The following is a 22615-nucleotide window of genomic DNA, read 5'->3' on the forward strand; positions in this document are numbered from 1 at the left end:
CGAGGACATCCCAAGTTGGTCTGAACTTGGGGAGGAGAGGAGGGCTCCTGGGCCTCTCTCCTTCCGGATGGAATCCGGATGGAAGCGGGTTCCAGTGAGTGCAAACCCCGGTCTCACCCAGCGTTACCTCTGATGGGGGAGGAAGGAGCACAGCAGGCAGCCGGGGCCACGGAAAGGTGAGCTCGAGGTGTCCCTCGCCTCAGGGACCCTCTTGTCCTGTCCTCTGCGTGGGATATAGAGCCCACACGGATCGCTACATGCTTCGTGCAGACCTACTGTGTGCACGTGAGGGAGTGGGGCACAGGAGAAGCAGCGGGAATGAGGCGAAGGACAGGCAGGACAGGCGGACCTCGCCACGCTCACCCCGGACGGCGCCCTCAGGCCCCAGTGGGACGTCCTGGTGGCTGAGTCTCCAGGCATCGCCTCTGCCAATCCAGCCTGTCCCGTCCCTGTCCCCTTTAATTCTGCTCAGAGGCGCCTGGACTCAGCCCGCCCTAATCCTCTCCTGTCGCCTGGGGTCCCGCTTCCCCACGCCTGTCTGGGGACCGAGCCAGAGACCCCGGGGCTCCGCCTGAAGATGAGATCCTGGGCCTTTCCTCTTGCAGGAGGTTCTGTAAAGAAACAAAAACACCAGTCACTGGAGGGCTTCCGACAGCTCGGGGCAGCCTGGTGGGCGGCTCTGTGTGCTGCCTCTGCCGGCAGGCTTCCTGGCTTGGTATCCTGACTCCGCCACCCCCAGCTGCGAGTCACAGAAGCTCCCGGGCTCCGACAGCTGGGGCTGGCCTAGCGGAATTTCTCCTAGTCCTGGAGGCTCCAGCCAGTTGGGTTTCTGCTGGGCCCTCCCCCTGGCTCTGCAGGCAGACACCTTCTTGCCGTGTTCTCTCATGGACTTTCCCTCTGTGTGGGCTCAGGCAGAGAAAGAGAGAGAGAGAGAGAGAGAGAGCGTGCCCTCCTGTATTACCCCCTCCTCTTAGTAGGACACCAGTCTCATAGGATCACCCCTTCCTAGGACCTGAGTCAGTCCCAGTTGCAGTCCTAGTTGTAGCCCCATTGGGGCTGACGGCTTCAACCTGTGAAGGTTCGGGCACTCATTTCAGTCTGCGACACTCCCTGTGGCTCAGTGGCCTCTTCTGCACACCTGGGAGGACCCTGTTTCCAGCACACGGATCTCCAGGAGCACTGAGACAGAAATAGAAGCCATGACCAGGTCTGTCCAAGACAGGTGCCATCGAGAGGTCCCTGATGTCATTTGGACGCCCCCTTCCCGGGCCACTAGGTGTGCCACATCCTCAGGAACATCCAAGAAAACCACACACACACACACACACACACACACACACACACACACTCCCTTAACAACCTCTCCTTAAATCTTGGTGCCCATAAGCCCCGGTTAGTTCTCCCCCCCTCCCTCCAGCCCTACCCGCGAGGGATGTGGCAGTGTCACCTGCTGCTGGAGGCTCTCGTATTGCTGGGTGAGTTCTGTCAGCTGGTCTTCCAGCTCCCAAGCACGGGCCCTCAGCTCTTCTGCCATCTTGGTTCCTGCTCCTTCCTTCAGTTGCCTCCAGTCTCTCAGGAGGGTGACCACGTCGTGGCAGAGGGAGAAGCCAGTCACAGCTCCACACAGCACGCGAGCACTTTTCTTTACCACCACCCCTGTGCCCTTAAAGACCCTTTGCACCTGACTGCTCCTTCGGGCCGAGAGTTGGCCGGTGGTCAGGAGACGCTTGGCGGCAGTGGCCAGGCGCGGGTGGGCTCTGGCCACCTGAAAGGCACGGATGTTCCTCTTGACATCCCTGATGTTACTTCCACAGCTGAAGGCCTTCTTTCCGACACTTATGGCATGGAAGGCCTTTTCCTGAGCCTCCGTGACCTCGTGGCCACAGGTGGGCACTAGGCTGCTGGCCCGGGTTCGAGCTTCTTGATTCTGGAAGTGTTCCATAACGTCAGTGAAGATGCTGGTGAGGCTGGCTGCTGTCCCCAGAGCTTTACCAGCGGCAGAGAGCATGAGACTTCCTCCTATTGTTGTTGGCGCGAGGACCAGACCCAGGATGCTCATGGTGTCTGAGACCACAGTGATGGAGGTGGCCACCATGTTGGTCTTGGTGACTCTTTTGTGGGCTGTGTCGATGTTGTCTGCAAGGGCATAGAGCTCTCTAATTTCCTCTTCTAGCTCCTCTTTGAGGATGGGAAACTCCTCCAAAAATATTATTTCTTCAGCCGACAGGTCTCTATCTTGTTGCTGCAGAAGAATGTCCTCCTGGTCCCTGCGGGTGAGCAAAATAAAGGTTTTGCTTAAGTCTCTCAGATGGGAAAGTCACATTCTCAGTCAGGCCCATCGCGGTTTCTGGATGTTCTTGCCAGTCTTGAATCCTTCCTACCTCTCCCTGATAGTCCTGTCACCTCTCACCCGACCATGGGGGAGCATTGTTGGGAGCCGTAGCTTCTATGAAGAGCAGAAACACATAAAAGGGGTTTCTGGAGGGACAAATGGGAGAAACAGAGCCTTGCCTAAGAGATGGAGAAGGTAGATTAGACCCGAGGGGCGCGTGCAGCTTTGTTCAAAGAGACGGACACCCAGGAGGGGCAGTGAGGGAATGCTGAGAACGGAGGCCAGGTGAAGAAGCTGGGACTAATGGGGGGACTGGTGTGGGAAAGGCAGGAGAAAGGGGAGGCCAGGTGGAGGTGAGTCAGAGGAAGGAGAGGCCACATCGTACAACGCAGCCTACACCGCCATGACCTCGAGTTCGGCTTCTGTGCTGGCCTCTGCCTCCTTCTGGGGTTGAACACCGAGAGGGTTGAGGTCAATTATCACTAATATTCCGAAGGTTCTCCTCGGCACTTGGCCAGCTTTATTGGATGACTCAAGCAGATAGGATGGGTCCTTCATGGAAGATGTCAGGGACAAAGGGCCTCTCTTCCCCGGGGTCTCACAGTACAAAGTATTAAGGGATGTTCGTCATCCCCAGTGGAGTGTGGCCTTTGTGGGACAGCAGTGTCGGGAATGAGCAAGTCTATTCCTCTGGGCACTTTCCTCATGCCGAGGACCATTGGTGCATCTCCAGGGCGAGAGCTTAGGAGGCCTGGCGACGGCATTCACCGGCCTAGAGGAGAGAATCAGAACCGGAAGGAACCCCAGGGTCCAAGCTACTGCCTTTACTTGTCATCAGAGGGAACAGAAGCCCAGAGAGGAAAGGTGACTCACCCAAAGGGACGCGCAAGGTGGAGATGGAGCTTGGAGCCCACCACCCCCCGGGGTTGCTTCTCTCTCCTCTGTCAGCCGATGTCAGGCGTTCCCCACCCGAGGCTATATGCATATACCTTTCAATCTCTCTGTCTCTTCACACACACACACACACACACACGTAATTTCTCAATGGAAAAGGTGAAAAACCAAATATACTTCCAAGGAAACCCCTTAGCGATAGTAACGAGCTTACTCAGGCCCCGTGATCAGTTAATCACCTGCTGTAAATCAGTTCACAGCGCAGAAGGCTGCCGGGGGCTCGCAGGGCGAAGGGGGAGGGATGAAGGCCAGGAGAGGGGACACTGCTGGACACTCCTACCCTTTGCGGATGCCACAGTCCGGCCATCCCTGCCCTTGTGTTTCCTCAGGGTGAATGGGGACAGGGAGACAAAAGGGCAAGGAGGTGCAGGAACAGACAGCCCCACTTTGTGTCCCCAGGCAAGTTTTGTCTTTAGCGTAGTTGAGCGTAGTTGAGCGAGAACAGGTGCTGCTGGGCTTCTTGTGCTTTTGAATGAGCCCAAACGTCTCCGATGTGGACTTCCCGCCACCGCGCTTCCTCACGGGGCCCCAGGGCCGGCTGACGGGCAGCGTGGCCGTCCCCCTCCAGAAGGCACCGCCTCCCAGACGGCTTCCCCGGCTCACTCAGCGGACTCAGGCTGACTGCCCACATTGTACTTGAACCTGGGGGACGGGGGTGTTGTCTGCGGAGCGGCCCCCAGGGCCAGACTCCTTCCATGCGGTAACACCAACCGGCTCTTTCGGTAACGGCTGCACCCACGCGGGCCCCACCCCAGAAGCCGGGCAGTTCCTGCCCTTCCAGGCCTACTGCCCGATGTCGGGCACCTGAAGGAGCTGGCCTTCTCTTCAAAATATGCAGCTTGGCCGTGGAGTATTCGTTCCCCTGTGGATATCAGGAAGATGCCTGAGGCGTTTCAGCCGGAGCCGCCCTCTGCAGGGACAAAGCCCTCCCCGTTACCTCGGGCTTTCCATCCCTGCCTCCTCGTCCAGGGGCTCCTGCCACCCCAAAGTTGAGCTGTTTCGGTCCATGGGAGGATTAGAGGCGTGCTCGGGGGTCACACGACGTTCTGCTTGCACACCTAGAAAACAAGGTCACCGCAGGTGCCAGGAAACCTTGTGAATTTCAAGATTTGCCGCAGGATTTTAGGTTACGTAAAATCAAAATAGTAATGAAATACTGGCAACGTACTAAATATTTGCAAACTACCGCCCGCAGTTGCTTTAGTGTAGTAAACACAGAAAGTCAAATCCTCAGCTCAAGAAACTGTCACGTAGCCATATACCCGAGGAATCACGGCCCTGATCAAGATGGAGGAAAGCAACTTTCTTTGACTCACTCGCAGCCCCACTCACCCCACCCCGGGGGGTAACCAGTCTTCCATAACCACCGATCAGTTCGCTTGTTCTTAAGCTTCATATAAATGGAGTAATTTGTTTGTTTGGCCTCTGTCACTCAACTTAATGTGTGTGAAATTCGCTCCTGTTGCGGGTATCACTGGTTTTAAAAATGATTGCTATCGAGCATTTCATTCTATAAATACACGGCAGGGTGCCTGGGTGGCCCAGCCGCTTAAGCATCAGACTCTTGATTTCAGCTCAGGTCATGATCTCAGGGGGGTGAGATCGAGCCCTACGTCGGGCTCCAAGCTCAGTGGGGAGTCTGCTTGCCCTTCTCCCTTGGCTCTTCTCTCTTTCTCTCAAATAAGCAAATACACTACAATTTGTTGATCTGTTCTTCCGTCGATTAACATGTTTGGGTTGTTTCTGGTCATGGACTATTATGAATGAATTGATTATATTGATTAAAAATCATTTCACAAACAAGGCAACAACTTATGAGGTCCCTTTGTAAAAATTACATTCCAACAGACATTTTAATATTCTATGAATAGTATGAGTACTGCAAAAAAATCCTGCCAGCGCATATAGGTGGGGTCTGAAATCCATCTGCTTGCCAAGTGTTGAGACCTGGGGGCCAGGGATGGGGGGGTGTTATGTCTTACCTAGAGAAATGAGCACTTCGATGGGGTGCGTGCTTGCTTGCACAAAGTTGCTATCCATTTTTTAAAAGATTTTATTTATTTATTTGAGTTGGAGAGGGAGAAGCAGACTTCCCACTGAGTAGAGAGCCCGATGCAGGACTCGAACCCAGGGCCCTGGGATCATGACCTGAGCCAAAGGCAGACACTCAACCAACTAAGCCACCCAGGTGCCCAGTTGTAAAGAAAGTAACGTCAGAGCTATATCCACTTGCAGGCTGGGTGGGCTTTTTCTACTAAGCTCCAGGGCACTGAATGGGCTAGCAGTGGCTTTGATCTAACTTAGATGATTGGAAAAGAGACTCCAGATTTGCAAGACAGGAAGCAAGGAGATCAGTTAGAAGCTGTTGTGGTGGTTAGAGCAAGAGAGGAAAGCCGCTTGGACGAGACTGGCAGAGTAATGAGAGAGACTGTGTTTGCAGGAAGCCCAGGATTCCTCAGGGTATGTGGGACGTGGGAGAGCAGAGGCCAGGATGACTTCAGGCTGAGTCAAATTTGGGGCATCAAAGACTTACAGGGAAGATTTTATTTCCTGAGATGGGAAGGGTCGAGGTTTTCTGGGCAGGAAACAGACTTCAGTTTGGGGTGGGTTAAGTTGGACGTGCCCATCAGACATCCAAGCGGTGCCGGATAGAGGATCCCTGTTCTGGCTGGGAGATTCAATCTGGGAGCCATCTGTACAGAAAGTACTTAAAGCCATGAAATTGCATAAGAGCCCTAGGAAGAAAGTACTGGTAAAGGTCAAGTATGGTCCATGACTGAGGTCCGGAGTACCCCGACAGGTAAGCCCAGGAAGAAGACAAGAAAGCAGCAAGAAATGGAGAAGGAACAGTGGGTGAGGTACAAGGAGAACAAAGAATTTGATATTTTGGAAGCCACATCTGGTGCATCTTTGTATTTTTAAATGTTCTGGGAGGCATTCTCCTTCCCATCTTTCTCTTACAAAGACATCCGTGGATTCTGCTTTATCTTCTAATGAAAATGGCTGGGATGGAGGAAAGCTTACCTGGGCAGATTTCAGGGGTCTCTGTTACTGTGAAGCTCAGAAGGGCATCTCTGCTCTTTTCCGTATCCGAAGAACAGGGAGCCTGGCTGGGAAGAGACATTGTTTTAACCTTCCAGAGGAGGAAACCGACCTATCGTGAATATAGAGACAGTGTCTCTATATTCACTTACCACTGAAATTCTGAAATTTCTTTTTTTTTATTATTTTTAATTTTTTTTAAAGATTTTATTTATTTATTTGACAGAGAGAGATCACAAGTAGATGGAGAGGCAGGCAGAGAGAGAGAGAGGGCAGGGGGGGAAGCAGGCTCCCTGCTGAGCAGAGAGCCTGATGTGGGACTCGATCCCAGGACCCTGAGACCATGACCTGAGCCGAAGGCAGTGGCTTTAACCCACTGAGCCACCCAGGTGCCCCAATTCTGAAATTTCAAGAAAATTAACTCACTGCTCTGTTTCTTTTTCCTTCTCTGTGAACTAGCTAGGAAAATGCCAACCCCAAATAAATAAATAAATAAATAAATAAATAAATAAATAAATAAATGTTGAGGAAAATACTAACCCCAATAAATAAATGCAGGAGGTCCTACACTTTCTGCAATTATAAACAGGATAAATATCCTCTATCGAAAGGAAAAGACGCTGATATCCATTTAGAAAGCAAAACCAACCACATACATGGCTTACAGGAAATAGATCTGAAGCACAGTGACCCAGAAAAGTTAAAACTAGAATAGACAAAGTCAGAGCAGCCCAGGAAGGTAGCCGTGTCTATGAAGGGTAGGTTAAGGGATTGTTGGGTATCTTAATTCTCGCGTTAACCACACAAATCTATACATGGGAGGAAATTGCCTAGAACTAAATACACACACATGCTCACACATACACACACACACACACACACTCCAGTGGGAGTCAAGCTGGTGGACTCTGAATGAGTTGGTGGTTTGTATCAATGTCAATTTCCCAGTTGTGATACCCTAGGACAATGTTGCAAAACCTGACACCAGGGAATCCAAGTAACTGGGTGACATAGGTTCTCCCTGTATTATTTCTTACAACTGCATGTGAATCTACCATTATCTCGAAATGAAAACGTAAAAATACCATAGCATCCACCTATTGGAATGGCTAAAATCCAGAACATCACAACCCCAGATGCTGGTGAGGATAGATATGGAGTGGCAGGAACCCACACGGATTGCTGGCGGGAATGCAGACACTTTGAAAGACAGTTGCGAATTTCTTAGGAAACTAAACATACCCTGACCATGCTCCAGCAATCACATTCCTTGATATTTACCCAAAGGACTTGAAAACTTGTGTCCACACAAAAATCTGCTCGCAGGTATTTATAGCAACTATATTCGTAATTGCCAAAAGTTGGAGAGCACCAAGATTTCTTTGAGTAGTGAGTAAGCAAACAGTGGTCCAGCCAGATTGAGGAGTATTACCCAGCACTGTAAGAAAGGAGCTATCAGGGGCGCCTGGGTGGCTCAGTGGGTTAAGCCGCTGCCTTTGGCTCAGGTCATGATCTCAGGGTCCTGGGATCGAGTCCCGCATCGGGCTCTCTGCTCAGCAGGGAGCCTGCTTCTCTCTCTCTCTCTCTCTCTCTCTCTGCCTGCCTCTCCATCTACTTGTGATCTCTGTCTGTCAAATAAATAAAATCTTTAAAAAAGAAAAAAAAGAAAGGAGCTATCAAGCCGTGGAAAGACCTGGGGGAACCTTAAATGCATATGACTAAGTGAAAGTAGGCAGCCTGAAAAAGCTACATTCTGTGTGATTCCACCAATGGGGCATTCTGGAAAGGCATAATTCTGGGGGCAATAAAAAGAGCCGTGGTTGCCAGGAGCTGGGGGGAGGGAGTGGTTAATAGAGCACGGAGGATTTTTAGGTCAGGAGACTACTCTTCCAGATTCTGTAATGGTGGATGGACCACGTCATTATACATTCGCCCACACCCATAAAGTATACAGCACCGAAAGAGAAACCCAGTGAAACTATGGACTCTGGGATATAATGGTGTGTCAGTGTAAGCTCACCAGCTCTGACATGTGTCCCGCTCTGGTGTAGGATGTTGATGGGGGGAGCTGTGCATAGTGGGGGAGAAGGAGCCAGGGGGTGTATGGGAAATTTGTACTTTCCCCTCACTTTTGCTGTAGATCTAAAACTATTCTAAAATGTGAAGTCTAGGGGTGCCTGGGTGGCTCAGTTGGCTAAGTGACTGCCTTCGGCTCAGGTGGTGATCCTGGAGTCTCAGAATCGAATCCTGAATAGGGCTCCCTGCTCAGCAGGGAGTCTGCTTCTCCCTCTGACCCTCCACCTTCTCATGCTCTCTCTCTCTCTCTCATTCTTGCTCTCCCTCAAATAAATAAATAAAATCTTAAAAAAATAAATAAAATATGAAGTCTATTAAAAAAAGAAAAGAAAAGAAAAGAAAAGAAACAGCGAAACACGCAGACACAGCAGGGAAGCTTTCTCCCTTCCCCAAGTCTACTCCTTCCCCCTGATAAACCTCCAGTCCCGGGAACCCTGCTGGTTGTCTTTGCACTTTGGAAACAAGTCACTCAGCCTCTTTCTTTCGCCAAGGATGACCCTCACGGGAAACACAGGTCACCAGCAAGGACTCCTACACTCTGGGGACCGTCCCTCTGGTCTAGCTCTGGTTCTGGGGGGGTCCCCAGCTGGCAGAGGGGAGGTGTATTCTGGTCTGTCCTATCACTTTCGTAATTTTGTTTCCGTTTAAACTTCAAGCAGCCCCGGAGCGGCGAGTCCTACTCTGATTTACGATCAAAAAAAGTTGAGCTTCAGGCCTTTCCCGAGGCAGGACCGGGAAGTGGTTTCCCGGTGGCCCTGGTCCCAGATCTTTGTCCCCAGCCAAGTGCCTCTAGCCCCCCTCCTCCGCCGCCAGGCTGTCTCGCTGAGGCCTCGGGGGCCCAGGGGGATAAGGAGCCCCACCCCAGGCTCTGTCCTCACCTCTCCAGGGCCTCTGGTCTGGCGGGGTGCTGCGGGGGAACTGATGTGCAGCGCAGAGTCTCCAGCAGGTTCTGCTGGTTTTCCAGCAGGCTCCGCCACCTCCGGGGAAAGCCCGAGGCTCTACTTGGCCTCTTCTCAGTCTGCTGAGAGCTGGGATGTGCGCGTTGCGGGCACAGAAATGACACAAACTGAAACAACACTTCCTGCAAGAGCAGGGCTTACCGAGAAATGATTTTCACTTTTGTTTTCCTTGTGTGCCTCCTTCTCTTCTAGCCCTTGTAGTGAAGGAAAGCGGTGGAACCGTAGGCAGAGGCCCCAGCCCCCGTTGCTCGGTCTTCACCGTGTGCCAGGCGCAAAGACAGTGGGCCAGCAAGGCGAGGACTCGGTCCCCGGCGACCTGTTCCTCACGGGCCCTTGGCCTCGACTCTGCAGCTGTGAAATGGGTATCAAAACAGCTCTTGCGCCCCGAGCTGCGGAAGGAGCCCCAGGGCGTCACCAGTGGCCGTTGTGGGTGCTGTCACATCGTTCTCCTGCCCTCCGAGCTGGGGGATGGGCCAGGGCTGATGTCTCGAACCTGTAACTGTGAATTGCCGAAGTCGCGGAAGACAAGAGACGTGTTTTCATAATTTGGGTGGTGGAGGGACCTGACCCTGACCCCCCGGGGTGGGGGAGGGGTGGTAAAGACATGGTTTTTGAGTCTCCCGCTTCATTTGCATATTCATGGCTTCCTGGAGAAATAGTAGCATGTGACTGATTAGGGCGGCGAGGGGGTTGAGAAGACTTTCCGAAACCTTCCCATGAATCCGAACCATGGGCAACTCTGAAACACAACGGGCCCCAAAGGTTTGAGATACAGGACTCTGGTCGTGACTCTCCTGCATTACAGCTGGGGAAACTGAGACCCCGGGGCATGGATGTCAGTGGCTCCCCTGTGGCCACACAGCTAGGAAACGGCAGACGCAGTTCTGGCCTCTGTATCTGTGGGAATGACCTGCTGCACCGTCGTGTGCTGAGATCTGTGTCTCCGCGTGTGTGTGTTTGTGGGGGGCCGTGTCATTTGGTCACGCTGATAAGGCGAGAAGTCCTGGGTTGTCTCCCCACCCCTCCCCCACCCTCTTCCAGAGGCCACACTGGGGGCTGTTGGTGGCAGACCGGGTGGCCCAGCCAGCCATCCCCGGCTCTGCAGGGACCCTCCGGGCAGGGAGGAGGAATGAGAGGCAGGTGGGCTGCTGAGCTGGGACTTGGAGGGGCCTGAGGCGCCCTGGAATCCTGGCCTCCTGCACTCTTGACAGAGGCTCTCCCTGGCAATGGACCCAGATGCCGAGGCTTCCCCGGCGACCAGGGGTCCTCCTCGGGGACCAGGCTGGCCACTGGACCAGGGTGGTGTTTACCACAGCAGGGCTGGTGATGCAAGACCCCCAGGAGGCCCGGGGAGAGCAAAATAATGTTACGTGCAGGACATGCCGCTTCTGGGGTGACACAGAAAACATGTGGTTTGTCACCCAGCCAAGTGACTTCATTTTGTAAACCTCACCTCCCCTTCTTCAGGGGCCCCAACCCTGCTGACTACAAACTCACCCGAGGCTCCCTCTGTCTCTTGTGATTTCAAAGACACTGTTTTGGGCAAAGTTGGCTATTCAGCGGGTGAATGTTCAGACAAATTCGGACCTGAACTGCCCACCACCAGGGCTTCCTGTGTCCCACCGCCCCACGGGGTGGCAGCTGCCTGGGTCTGGGAAAGCCCATCTAGCTGGCTGCTGGCTTGGTGGTGGCCCCTGGGCTCTGGTTTCAGCCACATCCGCCTCCCGCCCACGCACCCAGGGAGCAAGTGAGGGGCCCACGCCCTGGGCCCACATCCAAGTTGTTCAGGCCCTTGGGGACCTGCGGGGGCGGGGGGTGCAGAGTATGAGCTGGGGAGGCCCGAGGGCAGGGGAGGAGGTGGTCAAGCCCTTTTCTTGACCCAAACACACACCACAGGGCCTTCTCTGGCTCCGGCTTCTGCCCTAGGCTTCTCTGCTCCCAGCTGCCTCCTTCCTCCCCCCACACAGACTTTTCTTTCTACTTCTGCCAGAATGTGACCGTCCTGGGGAGGAGCTGCACCTGCGACACGAACCCTTGCCTTGATGCTCCTGTCCCTCCTTCCGCCTGTTGCTTTCCCAGTCCTACACCCCCTCTCTGTAGGGACTTCTCTAAGGCCAGGTCTGCACCCCCTGACCCCAACATCCTGATGATTTCTTGTTCTTTGTTATTTCTTGAGAGATCGGCAGCCAAGGGGGCTGGGGAGGGAGACATCACACAGTTCAAGGGAACTATACATGCTCTCGTCAAAGGCTTGGAGAGTTTCTGTTACCAAACACACCAGCCAGCGCCTCCCTTTTGGGACCTGAATGAGGATGGTAGGAAAGCCAGCCATCAGTTAATCTGATGTTCGGAATCAGGCCCTGTAGGTTGCCGTGCCCTCTGGGGACCTGGCTCCAGTCCCTGGTGCTGGAGAATTAGGGAGCTGACAGCCAGACTCTTCTGGGCTGCCTGGAGCTGTGGTTTGATTAAGTTTTTCTAACACAAGCCCTAGAGATTGATTCAGGCTAATGTAACTTAAGAATGTTCTGGAACACCCCCGAGGCAGCTCTAGCTTCAGAGGTGGGGCGGACCCAGCAGGCCTGGGAGAGGACAGGGAGCCCGCCGCCAGCTACCTGCCCCCAGGAGGACACCTCGGGAGGCTCGATCCGACACAACTCAGCCACCTGCCCCTTCTCATCCATTGTGATCCTTTGAGAGAAACTGGTTGGTCCAGCGGAGGTCACCGGGTGTGTTTTGGGGCGTGGTTTGGTCCTTCGGGGGTTGCTATAGCAAAATACTGCAGACTGGACAGCTTGTCAAGAACAGACACTAGTTTCTCACCGTCGTGGAGGTCCGAAGTCTGAGCTCCTGACACCAGCAAGGGCAGGTTCTGGTGAGGACCCACTGCGGGGTTGCACACTGCTGACTTCTCCTGCACTCACCCGTGGAAGGGACCACAGAGCTGGGTGGGGGGTCTCTTAGAAGGGTACCCATCCCGCTGCTGAAGTGTCTACTCTTGTGACCTGTTCACCTTCCAAAGGCCCCACCTCCAAATACTATCTCATGGGGTGTAGGATTCCAACCCTTGCATCTGGAGTCGGGGGCATAGACAGTTGAGCTCTCCAGGCTGGGAGGTACAGTTAGTGTGCTTTTTGGTCAGTGCGCCCACCAGAACCCTATGCGGTAGAGCAGAGGCAGTTACCCAAAGGAAGGGGGCGCTGTTCCTAGATTCGGCCAAGAAAGGATGCCGGGCAGGCGAGAGCAACAGGTGTCCTCTGCATCACATCCTTTGCGCTGTGCCCCCCGCCCCCACACACCCTCCTTCCAGGTTTAGGACTAAAGAAGTCCTTATGAGACAGGACCACCCAGATACTGCTCTGGATGTCCCTGCTTCTCCCCAAGAGCTGTACCGGAAGTCACACCCAGGGGTTGTATCTGCTGGCAATGATCTACCCAATGGATCCAGGGTCTCCGGGTTTCTTTCATTCTATCACAGCCCTTATCGACATTCTCCAGCCTATGACCTCAGCGGTAAGTCTAACCACCCCTAGTAGATAATAAAAGGAATGAGGAGAGGGAAGAAAAATTCTGAAAAATCATGCTGACATATCAAGCAGGGGGTTGCAATCTTTTGGAGATAATCTTTATGAAACTGGCATTCACGATATTGTTGCCAGCTTCAAAAATATTAGTAATAATGATGGCAGTGATCATCACAGCTTGAATTTACCGAGCACTTGCCGTGTGCCCGATGCTGTTCCAAGGGCTTCACAAGAACTAGATCAAGGTCATGGTGGGTATTTGTGACTTTCCTCCTAATTACCCATTGTTTTATCCCCTTGTCTTCAGCCAACTCCTCACTAAGTTGGAGTCCTTTCCGAAGGGCAGACCCTAAGCTTCATGTGTCCTGGAATCGGGGACGGGGCGGAGGTAGCCTTCCAGCAGCTTCCCCTTAGCCATGGTAGGGCAAGTGGGCACGGACCCCCCTCCCCACAGCACCCAGGGCATGTTGGCAATGGTCCTACTTCCTTTGATAAACACAGTCAACCACCTTTTTCAACAACAGTCCCGCCAAACAGTCCAGAGTCCCTCAAAAAGGTAAAAATGCCATCAGTGGGTGAGTAGATGCATAAATCATGGAATATACATACAATGGAATATCATTCACCATAAAAAGGAATAAAGTACCAACACATGCTATAATATAAATGAACCCCCAAAGGTCTTCTGCTGCTAAATGAAGGAAACCAGGCACCAAAGGCCACATGTTGCATGATTCCATTTCCGTGAAATACCTAAAACAGCTAAGTTTATAGAGTGGTTGCCAGGGAGATCAGAGGGAGAGGGCTTGGAGAGTAACCTCTTAATGGGCATAGGGTTTCTTTTGGGGGTGATGAAAACATTCGGGAACCAGGGAGAAGTGATGGTTGCACCCCATTACGAATGTACTAAACCCTGGAGTGCCTGGGTGGCGCAGTCAGTTAAGCGTCTATCTTCAGCTCAGGTCCTGATCCCAGGATCCTGGGATCGAGTCCCACATCAGGCTCCCTGCTTTGGGGGGAAGCCTACACTTGATCTTAGCCAAAAACTGAGAAGCAAATTTTGGGGAGAAGACTTCTTCTCCCTCTCCCTCTGCCCGCTGCTTCTCCTGCTGGTGTTCTTTCTCTCTCTCTCTTTCTCTGTCAGATAAATAAATAAATAAATAAAATCTTTTCAAACCCACCCCCCAAAACGAATGTACTAAACACTGAATTGTTTGCTTTAAAATACCTAATTCAGGGGCACCTGGGTGGCTCCGTCAGTTGAGTGTCTTACTTAGGATTCCGGCTCAGGTCACGATCTAATGAGTTGTAAGATCTAGCCCCATATTGGGGTCTGCTCTCAGCAGGTGTCTTCTTGGGATTCTCCCTCTTCCTCTTCCTCTGTTCCCCCCCCCAGACACACACCCACTAAAATAAAGAAATAATTTTTTAAAAAATTAGCTAATTCTATGTCCTATGTATTTTGCTTCGATTTTTAAAAAGTCAGAAAAATGGATATCGGTCCGAAAAGTTAGGATTTTGCTAAGTAAATCCATCTTCTTCTGGATCCAAAAAAAAAAAGATAAACATAGAAGTACCATATAATCCAGCAATTTCAATCCCAGGTATACACCCAAGAGAAATGAAAATATGTATCCCAAACTTGGGCATGAATGTTCACAGAGGCATTATTCATAACAGTCAAAGAGTGTAAACAGCCCAGTGCCCATCACCTCGTGAATGGCTCAACAACATAAGGTCTCCATCCGTACAATGGAATATTCCTTTGGCAATACCAAAGGATCAGGTTCCTGGCATATGTTACGACATGGATAGACCCGGAGGTCATGCTGAGTGACAGCAGCCAGGCACAGAGGACCACACAGAGTGTGATTCCGTTTATATGGTGTTTCCGGAGTAGACAAGTGCCCAGAGACAGAAAGGAGAATGCTGGCTTCCAGGGGCCCCAGGGGGAGGGAGGAATGGAGAGTGATTGCTCATGGCCGTGGGGTTTCTTTTGGAGGTGATGAAGATGTTCTGGAGATGGGTGCCTGGGTGGCTCAGTGGGTTGAGCCTCTGCCTTTGGCTCAGGTCATGATCTCAGGGTTCTGGGATCGAGCCCCACATTGGGCTCTCTGCTCAGCGGGAAGCCTGCTTCCCCCTCTCTCTCTGCCTGCCTCTCTGCCTACTTGTGATCTCTGTCTGTCAAATAAGTAAATAAAATCTTTTTAAAAAAGAAGATGTTCTGGAGACACTTCTGGTGGTTGCCCAACTCTAGGAATGTACTAAAAACCACTAATGTGTCCTTTTGATGGGTGGAATGTATGGTATGTTAATGATAGCTCGATAAAGCTACGTGTGCTGTTGGAAAGGCCAGCTCACATTTTCAGCTTGAGCTGAACAATTACTAAGTAAACTGGTGACTGTATTCCCCCTTTGGAGGAATATCAAAACCTCTGGACACGTAGAGCCTCAAGTCATGGGGTGGGAAGCCACATTTTGGGACAGATGGTGCCCCTTGCCCCCTACCCAGTGGTTCCTGGGCTCTGCACTTTGGTTATTGGAAGAAAGAGCGCATGGGCTGTGGCTTGCAAGGATCCTGCGAGACAGAAGCCACCCTACTCCCTCTGCAGTCCCCGGCATGTCGCTTCCTGCAGATGAGCAGGCGAACAGCTGGGTTCCCCATCCCCATAGGATCCTGCCCCCTTATACCTGTTAAGATGGCGATTATTAAAAAAATTTCAGGAGCACCTCGGTGGCTCAGTCGGTTAAGCGTTTGCCATCAGCTGAGGTCATGATCCTGGGGTCCTGAGATCAAGTCCTGCGTGGGGCTCCCTGCGCAGTGGGGAGTCTCCTTCTCCCTCTTGCTCTACCCCTCTCCCACCGCCTGCTCGTCTTCTCTCTCACAAGTGCGCACTCAAATAAATAAGTAAAACCTTCAAGAAAATTTTTTTAGAAAACAAGTGTTAGCAAGGATGTGGGGAGACTGGAACCCTTGTGTGGTGCTGGTGGGAAAGTAAAATGGCACCACCCATGCAGAAAACAGGATGGGGTTCCTCACCACCTGAAACTGAAATTACCATATAATCCAGCAATGCCACTTCTGGTTATAGATGCAAAAGAATTAGAAGCCGAGTCTCAGAGATATTTGCACGCCCGTGTTCACAGCAGCATTATTCACAATAGTGAGAAGGTAGATGCCACCCAGTGTCCGCGGATAAACAAAATGAGGTAAGTGCGCACTGAAATATGCTTGTTTTACATACAATATAGTCAACACATTGGACAGACTACTGGTCAACCTTCAAAGGGAAGGAAACTCTGACACCTGCTCTGCCACAGATCAGCCTGGGAAGCTCTACGTGTGGTGAAAGAAACTGGCTACAAAAGGACAACTACACTCTGATCCCAGTTGAATGAGATCCCTAGAGGACTCAGACTCAAGGAGACCCAGAGGAGGATGGTGGTTGTCGGGCTGGGGGATGGAAGGAATAGGAATTTAGTGTTTGATGGGGACACCATGTCTTTCAGTTTTGCAAGATGAAAAGCTCCCTGGGGTGGATGTTGTGTGTGTGTGTCGAGGCGGGGGCGGGGGTGGTGGTGGTGGTGATGGCGGCAAGACCACGTGAATGTACTCACTGCCACTGAGCTGTGCCCTTGGAAGTGACTATGATGTTGATTTTGTGTAGAACTCTCCTGCAGGACTTGCTCTTCTCTGCTCCTGCGTACCTCGTTCAGTGGGGCCCCGAGCTGCAGACAGGCACTCTCTCTTCCTACCTAGAGCTGCCAGGGAGGCCCCCAGGATTGCACATGGAAGACAGCCAAGCAGCTGACAGGCACTCCCCACCCCCAAGGTGCCTGGCAGTAGGGACACCGGCACAACTACATCCAGCTGGGACCCTCAGAGCAGGGCGCTTTAGGGCCACTGTTGGAAAAATCCTAAACCACAGCTCCAGGACTCATAGCCCGAAAGGGATCTTGTGATCCTTGGGCAACCTTAGCTCAGAAAGCGACCGCCATGTGCTGGGGAGAAAGGGCCAAAGGAGCACCCTGACCCTGAAATTCCTGGATTCTGGCAATCTCTTCCCTCCTTGCGTGCCTGGGGAGCACAATTTGCCAAATGCAGTGAAAGTTCCCTTCCTGTCCCCACAGCATTGCAATCAGCCCTGGAAGCCCCAGGGCCTCAGTGGAAGGGAGCAGAGAGGCAGCAGTCAAAGGGCAGAGAGCACTGAACCCAGTCCTTCCTGCTTGTCCTCACTCGCCTCCAGCACCCTCTCCCGGTTCCTGCAAGGGTCCAGTGAGTTCACCTTGACAATGGGAAGACCATCACCAGGTACGCATGTCTCTGCTACCGCTTTGTTACACACACTGGACTCACCTTTCACGGGATATTTTAAGATGCTCTTAGGGGCACATTTCCCTCCTTCTCCTACCCCGCCTGAGAAATCCAGATTTCTGTGATTGTGGGCTTGGAGGGATGGGAACCGCCAAGTGCAGAACATTGCCCTGGATCCCTGTGCCTGGAGCGTACAATTCTGCACCTGCTTCCTACATGTGCACTTCCTACACCAGCAAACAAGTCTCTGACACCAGAGAGATGACTGACGGCAATTTAATTCAGTTCTGATACTGTCTCCCCAGAGATGGCATCAGATCCACAGGTTAGGGGCTCAGTCCTGTAAGTATGCCCCTCCCCCACCTGCAGACGGAGCCCGCAAGTCCAGGCTGTCACCTGTGTTTCTGACCTAGTGACTATAGATCAGAGGTCCCCATGACCTCCTCCTTGGGTTCAGTTAATTTGGGAAGGGGCTCACAAACTTAGAATGCCAGATTGTCACAAAAGGATCGAAGTCAGGAACAGATGGATGGATGGAAGACAGACACAGGGCTAGGTCTGGGGCAAAGGTGTGGAGCTTCTGTGCCCTCTCCCGTGAGAGGGAGAAGCAGACTTCCCACAAGCTGGGAGCCTGATGTGGGGCTTGATGTCAGGAACTTCAGGCTTCACTCCATAGGCATGACTGAGTAAATCATTGGCCACGGGGAATCAAACTCAAATCTCCAGCCTCTTTCCCTCTCCCATCCCCCGGTAGGGGGGAATATACTGAGAGTTCCAACCCTCTAATCACATAGTTGGCTCCGCTGGAAACCAGCCCCCGTTTTCAGGTGATGTAGGAGCATTCTAAAAATGACCTTATGAACTTAGCAAAAGACACCTTCATTGGGATTTAGGAAATCCCAAGGGTTTTAGGAGTTCTGTGCCCAGATTGGAGTTGAAGACCAAAAAAATCCGTTTCCTTTTTTTTTTTTTTTTTTAAGATTTATTTATTTATTTAAGAGGGTAAAGGAGGGATAGAGGGGAGAGGGAGAATCTCAAGCAGACTCGGGCTGAGTACAGAACCTGACGCTGGGCTCGATCTCACAACCCTGAGATTATGACCTGAGTCTAAGCCAAGAATCTGGTGCTTAACTGACTGAGCCATCCAGGCACCCCCAAAATATGGGTTTTTTTAAAAAAGATTTTTATTTATTTATTTATTTATTTGAGAGAGTGTGTTTGAGCAAGAGAGTCCAAGCAGGGGGAGCAGCAGGGGGAGAGGAAGAAGCAGACTTCCCACTGAGCAAGGAGTCCGATGTGGGGCTCGATCTCAGGACCCTGAGATCGTGACCTGAGCTGGAGACAGATGTTTAACTGACTGAGCCACTCAGGTGCCCCTAAAATATGTTTCTTATTATAAATCACAATATCACAGAGAGTTTCACACATGAACTCATTCTGTCCACGTAGTCCATCTAAGAGGCAGGGAATATAAGCCCAATTTACAGTTGCCAAGACTGAGGCTTGTGGGTCTGGGCACCTTACCCAAGGGCACAGTGTCTGACACCACTAAGTGCCAGGGTTGGTGTTAGAATCGAGGTCTGCATGCATCCCTGTTCTCCTGCCTCTAAAGCCCTTCCCAGGAGCCCACAGCACCCTTCCACAGAGGAATATATAGACGCAGACTGTATTCCTCACAGTGGCCTGGTCCAGCGTGGGGGGCACGAGGCTGGCTAGGCGGCCAAGAGCGTGCAAGGGGTGAATTCCAGCAGCATATTTTGGGAGTTGCAAGTGGCAAACCCAACTTGAACTAGCTTTGGCAAAAACAATGGATTTATTGGAAGGCTACTGACCGAGCTTGGTGGTTTTTTTGGTTTTTGTTTGTTTGGTGGTTTTTTTACTGTAGATCACAACCTTGAGTATGTCAGGAGATGAATTTAATGGGTCTCCACTGGTAGGAAAAGCAAATGGCATGGAATAGAATAGAAAGTATCAGAATGTATCATTCAGGGTCACCAGGGTGGCTCAGTTGGTGAAGCGTCTGCCTTCGGCTCAGGGCCTGAGCTCAGGGTCCTGGGATGGAGCCCCACCTCTGGCTCTCTGCTCAGCAGGGAACCTGCTTCTGCTTCTCACTCTGCCGCTACTCACAGCCTATGTTCACGCTCTCAAATAAATAAGTAAAATCTTTTTTGTAAAAAAAAGAATGTATCATGCCTAATAATGGTATAAACATTGTTTCATGAAAATCATACACCTTTCATCCCGGGCTTGTGTGTGCCTTCTGGACTGCCGTGTGCAGGTAGATAGAACGGGAGCTGCTGATCTAGCTCATGAAACCAAAGGGAAATCTACAGGTTTCAGGCAGCTCCTGAACCTTTATGTCCTGAGATTAGGGACCTCATCATGGTCATAGGTCTCTCTCTCTCTCTCTCTGTCTTTCCTTTTCCCCAGCTCTGTGTTTCTTCCGGGGTACCAGCCTCATTCAGTCCCAGTATAGGTAGGTTTTTCTTGTAGCAGAGAGAACAGAACGTCGTGTCTATTCCAACTCCCGGCCTCCTGGTTCCAGGACTGTGGATGTAAGGGCATCTCCCCCTCCAGATGAAGTAAGAAGATGCTTTGTGTCCCACGTCCCGCTGGTTCCTTGTGGCCAGGGCAATGGGGTTCTCGGATTCCCCAGCCCGGGTCCTATCCCCTGCCCCATAGCAAAAGCAGTGGACCGTTTCTGGAAGTTCTCCCTGGAGCCGTGAGATTGGAGGGAGGAAGAAACGAGGCCCCAAAAAAGGGGGTGTTCTTGTGGATGAGTTAGCTCATGACTGTTCTCTACGATGGGGTCAGGTCCCGAAGCGGGGCTGCTGTTGATCTGGCCCAGGGACCGCCCGGATAGCATCTTGTAAAGCATTAGTTTGCCCAGTAGCTGATGCTCCAAGAGGGTCGGGGGTGGGATCTGGGCATCCTGTCTGCAGATCCCTGGCTGAGCCCACCCCCCCCCCATTCTGCTCCAATGGAGCCGACCATCTCAGATGTCTGCTAACCTCTCCAGACGTGGGCTTCTGGAAAAGACAGTTGGTGGCCAGTGTTTCCAAGTTGCTTACAGAAGAGCAGTCTCTCTGGCCACAAAACTTGCCTTCTTGCTTGATTGGGGGTGGTGACATCTTACCCAGAGTCTTTATTTATGTATCCAAGGAACTGCTGGGGGTGGCTCCAGGAAGCCCTTCGAGGGCCAAGGATACAAATCCGGAGGCCACTGGAGCCTGGCTGGAGGCCAACAGACCTAGGTCAGCTCGCTTCCTGCTGTGGCTGGAAGAGGCGTCCCTCTTCCCCTGCATAGGTGGGCAAGTTGGCTCTAGGGACTGGCCAGGGGGCTTGGGGGTCGAGGGGTGAGGGATCCCCTGTGACCTCCCTGTCTTGCACAGGGAGGAGCTCATCCTTCAGGAATGAGGCTTGCCCTGAAATCGCCAGCTCCCTGCCCACATCTGTAAAATGAGGAAATCCCACTGGGTGAGCTAGGGTCCTTTTCTTGGCTGCGACTCCATGATTCTTAGAACCTAACATTCCATGATTCGGAGATTCTGGGGGCTGAAAAACCTCCATTATTTTGCGTCCTTGACTATGGCTTTGGATCCAAGCCTTATTCTCTCCCATGGATCTTTCCAGACCCCCACTTGCACCCAAGAAGGCCATCCACACAAAATGAGACTTGGTCTCTTCCTGGCTGTCTCATGAGGCGGACTGCAAATGCGTGCATTTGCATACCCACCACTGGGAGGCACGGGGGGGGGGGGGGGGGGGGGGCGGGGCCTGTCCTTTATCTTGTTTTCTCCTTGGCCATTCCCTCCTGGCACCATGAACCCTTGTTGGCCCCACACAACCTAAATTCCACAGCCCACAGTATGTGAGGCTCCAATCTGGAGAGAGGTAGAATGTGTTTTTTGCCGGAACTCCAGAGAAGTTGGGGTAGGCCTGGCACAGGACTAGACTCAGTCCCCGGGCAAGGCACATTTTGAGGCAGGAGGGCGGGCTCGTGGGAACTGGTGGCAGAGATGCAGAGCTGGGAGGGGCCAGAGGGGCCAGAAGGAATTTAATTTAGCTATTGCCCCCTGCTATGCCCCAAGACACCCCCCCCCCATACACACCTTAAGTCCCTGTGACCCCATCAGTAAGGATAACGCTGCTCACTCTTCCTGTCTGTGGGTCCTGTCCAACGTGGTTCTCAGGAACTGCTGGCAGAAAGAGGCGCATGGTTCTGCCCAGAGAAGACCAACCCCGGCTGCCGGGATATCCCACACTGCCCGATGTCTCAGGTTCTGGACCCTCGTTCTAGATGGTAAAATTCCACGGGAAAGAAAGTGAGTATTTGGTTTGACACGTAAGAACCCAAACTCACATCTCATCCTGGGCTATGCAGAACATAAGGGTTGCTGGCCAGGGGTGGGCGGATTTGCAGGGCGGCCCAGAGGTCTTCTAGAAGAGCGGGGGCAGTCCCCATGGCCATGATCAGCACCATAAACCTGATGCCCATGAGGAGACCAGACCGCCATAGCCTTAGCCCCGGCAGCTTGACTCCCAGATCTGGCCGCCCTGGGATGGGGGGGTCCCACATTATAAGAAGAGGGCAGACCCCAGGATTCTGTCTCAGCCACAGGTACTAGAGACCAGTCTAAGGTTCTCTTTTGCCTCTTGGGTCCCGACCAGGCCTGAATGTATGTGACATCAGACTGGCCATGACTCTGTCCCCCCTTTTCTCTTAGAAGTTCTTAAAACCTGGATTGACTCAAATGGCTCCTGCTCATTCGCTACAGGAGGACCTGAATTGTAATTTGCACAGAAAAGCAAGACCCTGGGGCTCCTATGACACCTGGGAAGAGGAGAGAAACTTCCAGCAAGGAAGAGCTGGGGGCTAGAAGTCATAATAATTTGATCACAGCAGACATTTGACTTTACCCTTAGCCTGAGCTCGCTGTCAATGACACCCACAGTTTATAGGCAATGACAAAGGCCATCTCTCCTCCACTTCCTACCGGCTCTGTGATAATGGCTTTCTGTGCGTAGGTTAATCCTTTTAATAACTGCAGTAGGGTCAGTCTGCTGTTGTCCCTGTTTTACCAATGAGAACACAGAGACTTAGAGAAGTCAGTGATGTCCCCAAGGCCACAGATTCAGCAAATGACAGAGCTGGGGCCTGAGCAAGGCTGTCTGGGTTCTGAGGACAGAATTTTTTTTTTTTTTAAGATTGTATTTATTTGGGAGACAGAGAGAGAGAATGAGAGCATGAACGGAGGAGGCACAGGGGAGAAGCAGACTCCCTGCTGAGCAGGGAGCCGACTACAGGGCTCGATCCCAGGACCCTGAGATCACGACCTGAGCCAAAATCTTAACCAACTGAGCCACCCAGGCGGCCCTAAAGCCAGAATCCTAACCATTATTCTCTGCAGCCTCT

The 22615-nt window shown here is 52.2% G+C and overlaps 1 protein-coding gene and 1 long non-coding RNA gene across 9 annotated transcripts; one reads left to right on the plus strand and one right to left on the minus strand.

Annotated features, from left to right (window-relative positions):
• Positions 1 to 404: 404 nt before the first annotated feature.
• On the minus strand, positions 405 to 9901 carry APOL6 (apolipoprotein L6). 3 transcript variants are annotated; one of them, XM_032346442.1, is made up of 5 exons: positions 9505 to 9901; positions 6311 to 6396; positions 4224 to 4344; positions 1448 to 2267; positions 405 to 611 (listed from the first exon to the last, which is right to left on the minus strand). In XM_032346442.1, the coding sequence occupies exons 3-5, from the start codon at positions 4292 to 4294 to the stop codon at positions 495 to 497; spliced, it is 1008 nt and encodes a 335-aa protein (XP_032202333.1). In that variant the 5' UTR covers positions 4295 to 4344; positions 6311 to 6396; positions 9505 to 9901; the 3' UTR covers positions 405 to 494. The 3 variants fall into 3 exon arrangements, with proteins under 3 accessions (XP_032202333.1, XP_032202332.1, XP_032202331.1); XM_032346441.1 differs by lacking the exon at positions 9505 to 9901 and adding an exon at positions 9283 to 9498 and having other exon boundaries at positions 6311 to 6392; XM_032346440.1 differs by lacking the exon at positions 9505 to 9901 and adding an exon at positions 9283 to 9498.
• A 6005-nt stretch (positions 9902 to 15906) lies between these two features.
• LOC116592849 lies at positions 15907 to 22455 on the plus strand. Of its 6 annotated transcripts, XR_004286629.1 has the most exons (7): positions 15909 to 16094; positions 17016 to 17196; positions 17505 to 17541; positions 20362 to 20506; positions 20592 to 20676; positions 21393 to 21524; positions 21927 to 22455. It is a non-coding gene; the product is annotated as an uncharacterized LOC116592849 (long non-coding RNA). The 6 variants fall into 6 exon arrangements; XR_004286628.1 differs by having other exon boundaries at positions 15907 to 16094; positions 20362 to 20453; positions 20592 to 21524; XR_004286626.1 differs by having other exon boundaries at positions 15908 to 16094; positions 20592 to 21524.
• Positions 22456 to 22615: the final 160 nt, after the last annotated feature.

Source organism: Mustela erminea, chromosome 6 (assembly GCF_009829155.1).
Source record: "Mustela erminea isolate mMusErm1 chromosome 6, mMusErm1.Pri, whole genome shotgun sequence".
NCBI classification, from domain to species: domain Eukaryota; kingdom Metazoa; phylum Chordata; class Mammalia; order Carnivora; family Mustelidae; genus Mustela; species Mustela erminea.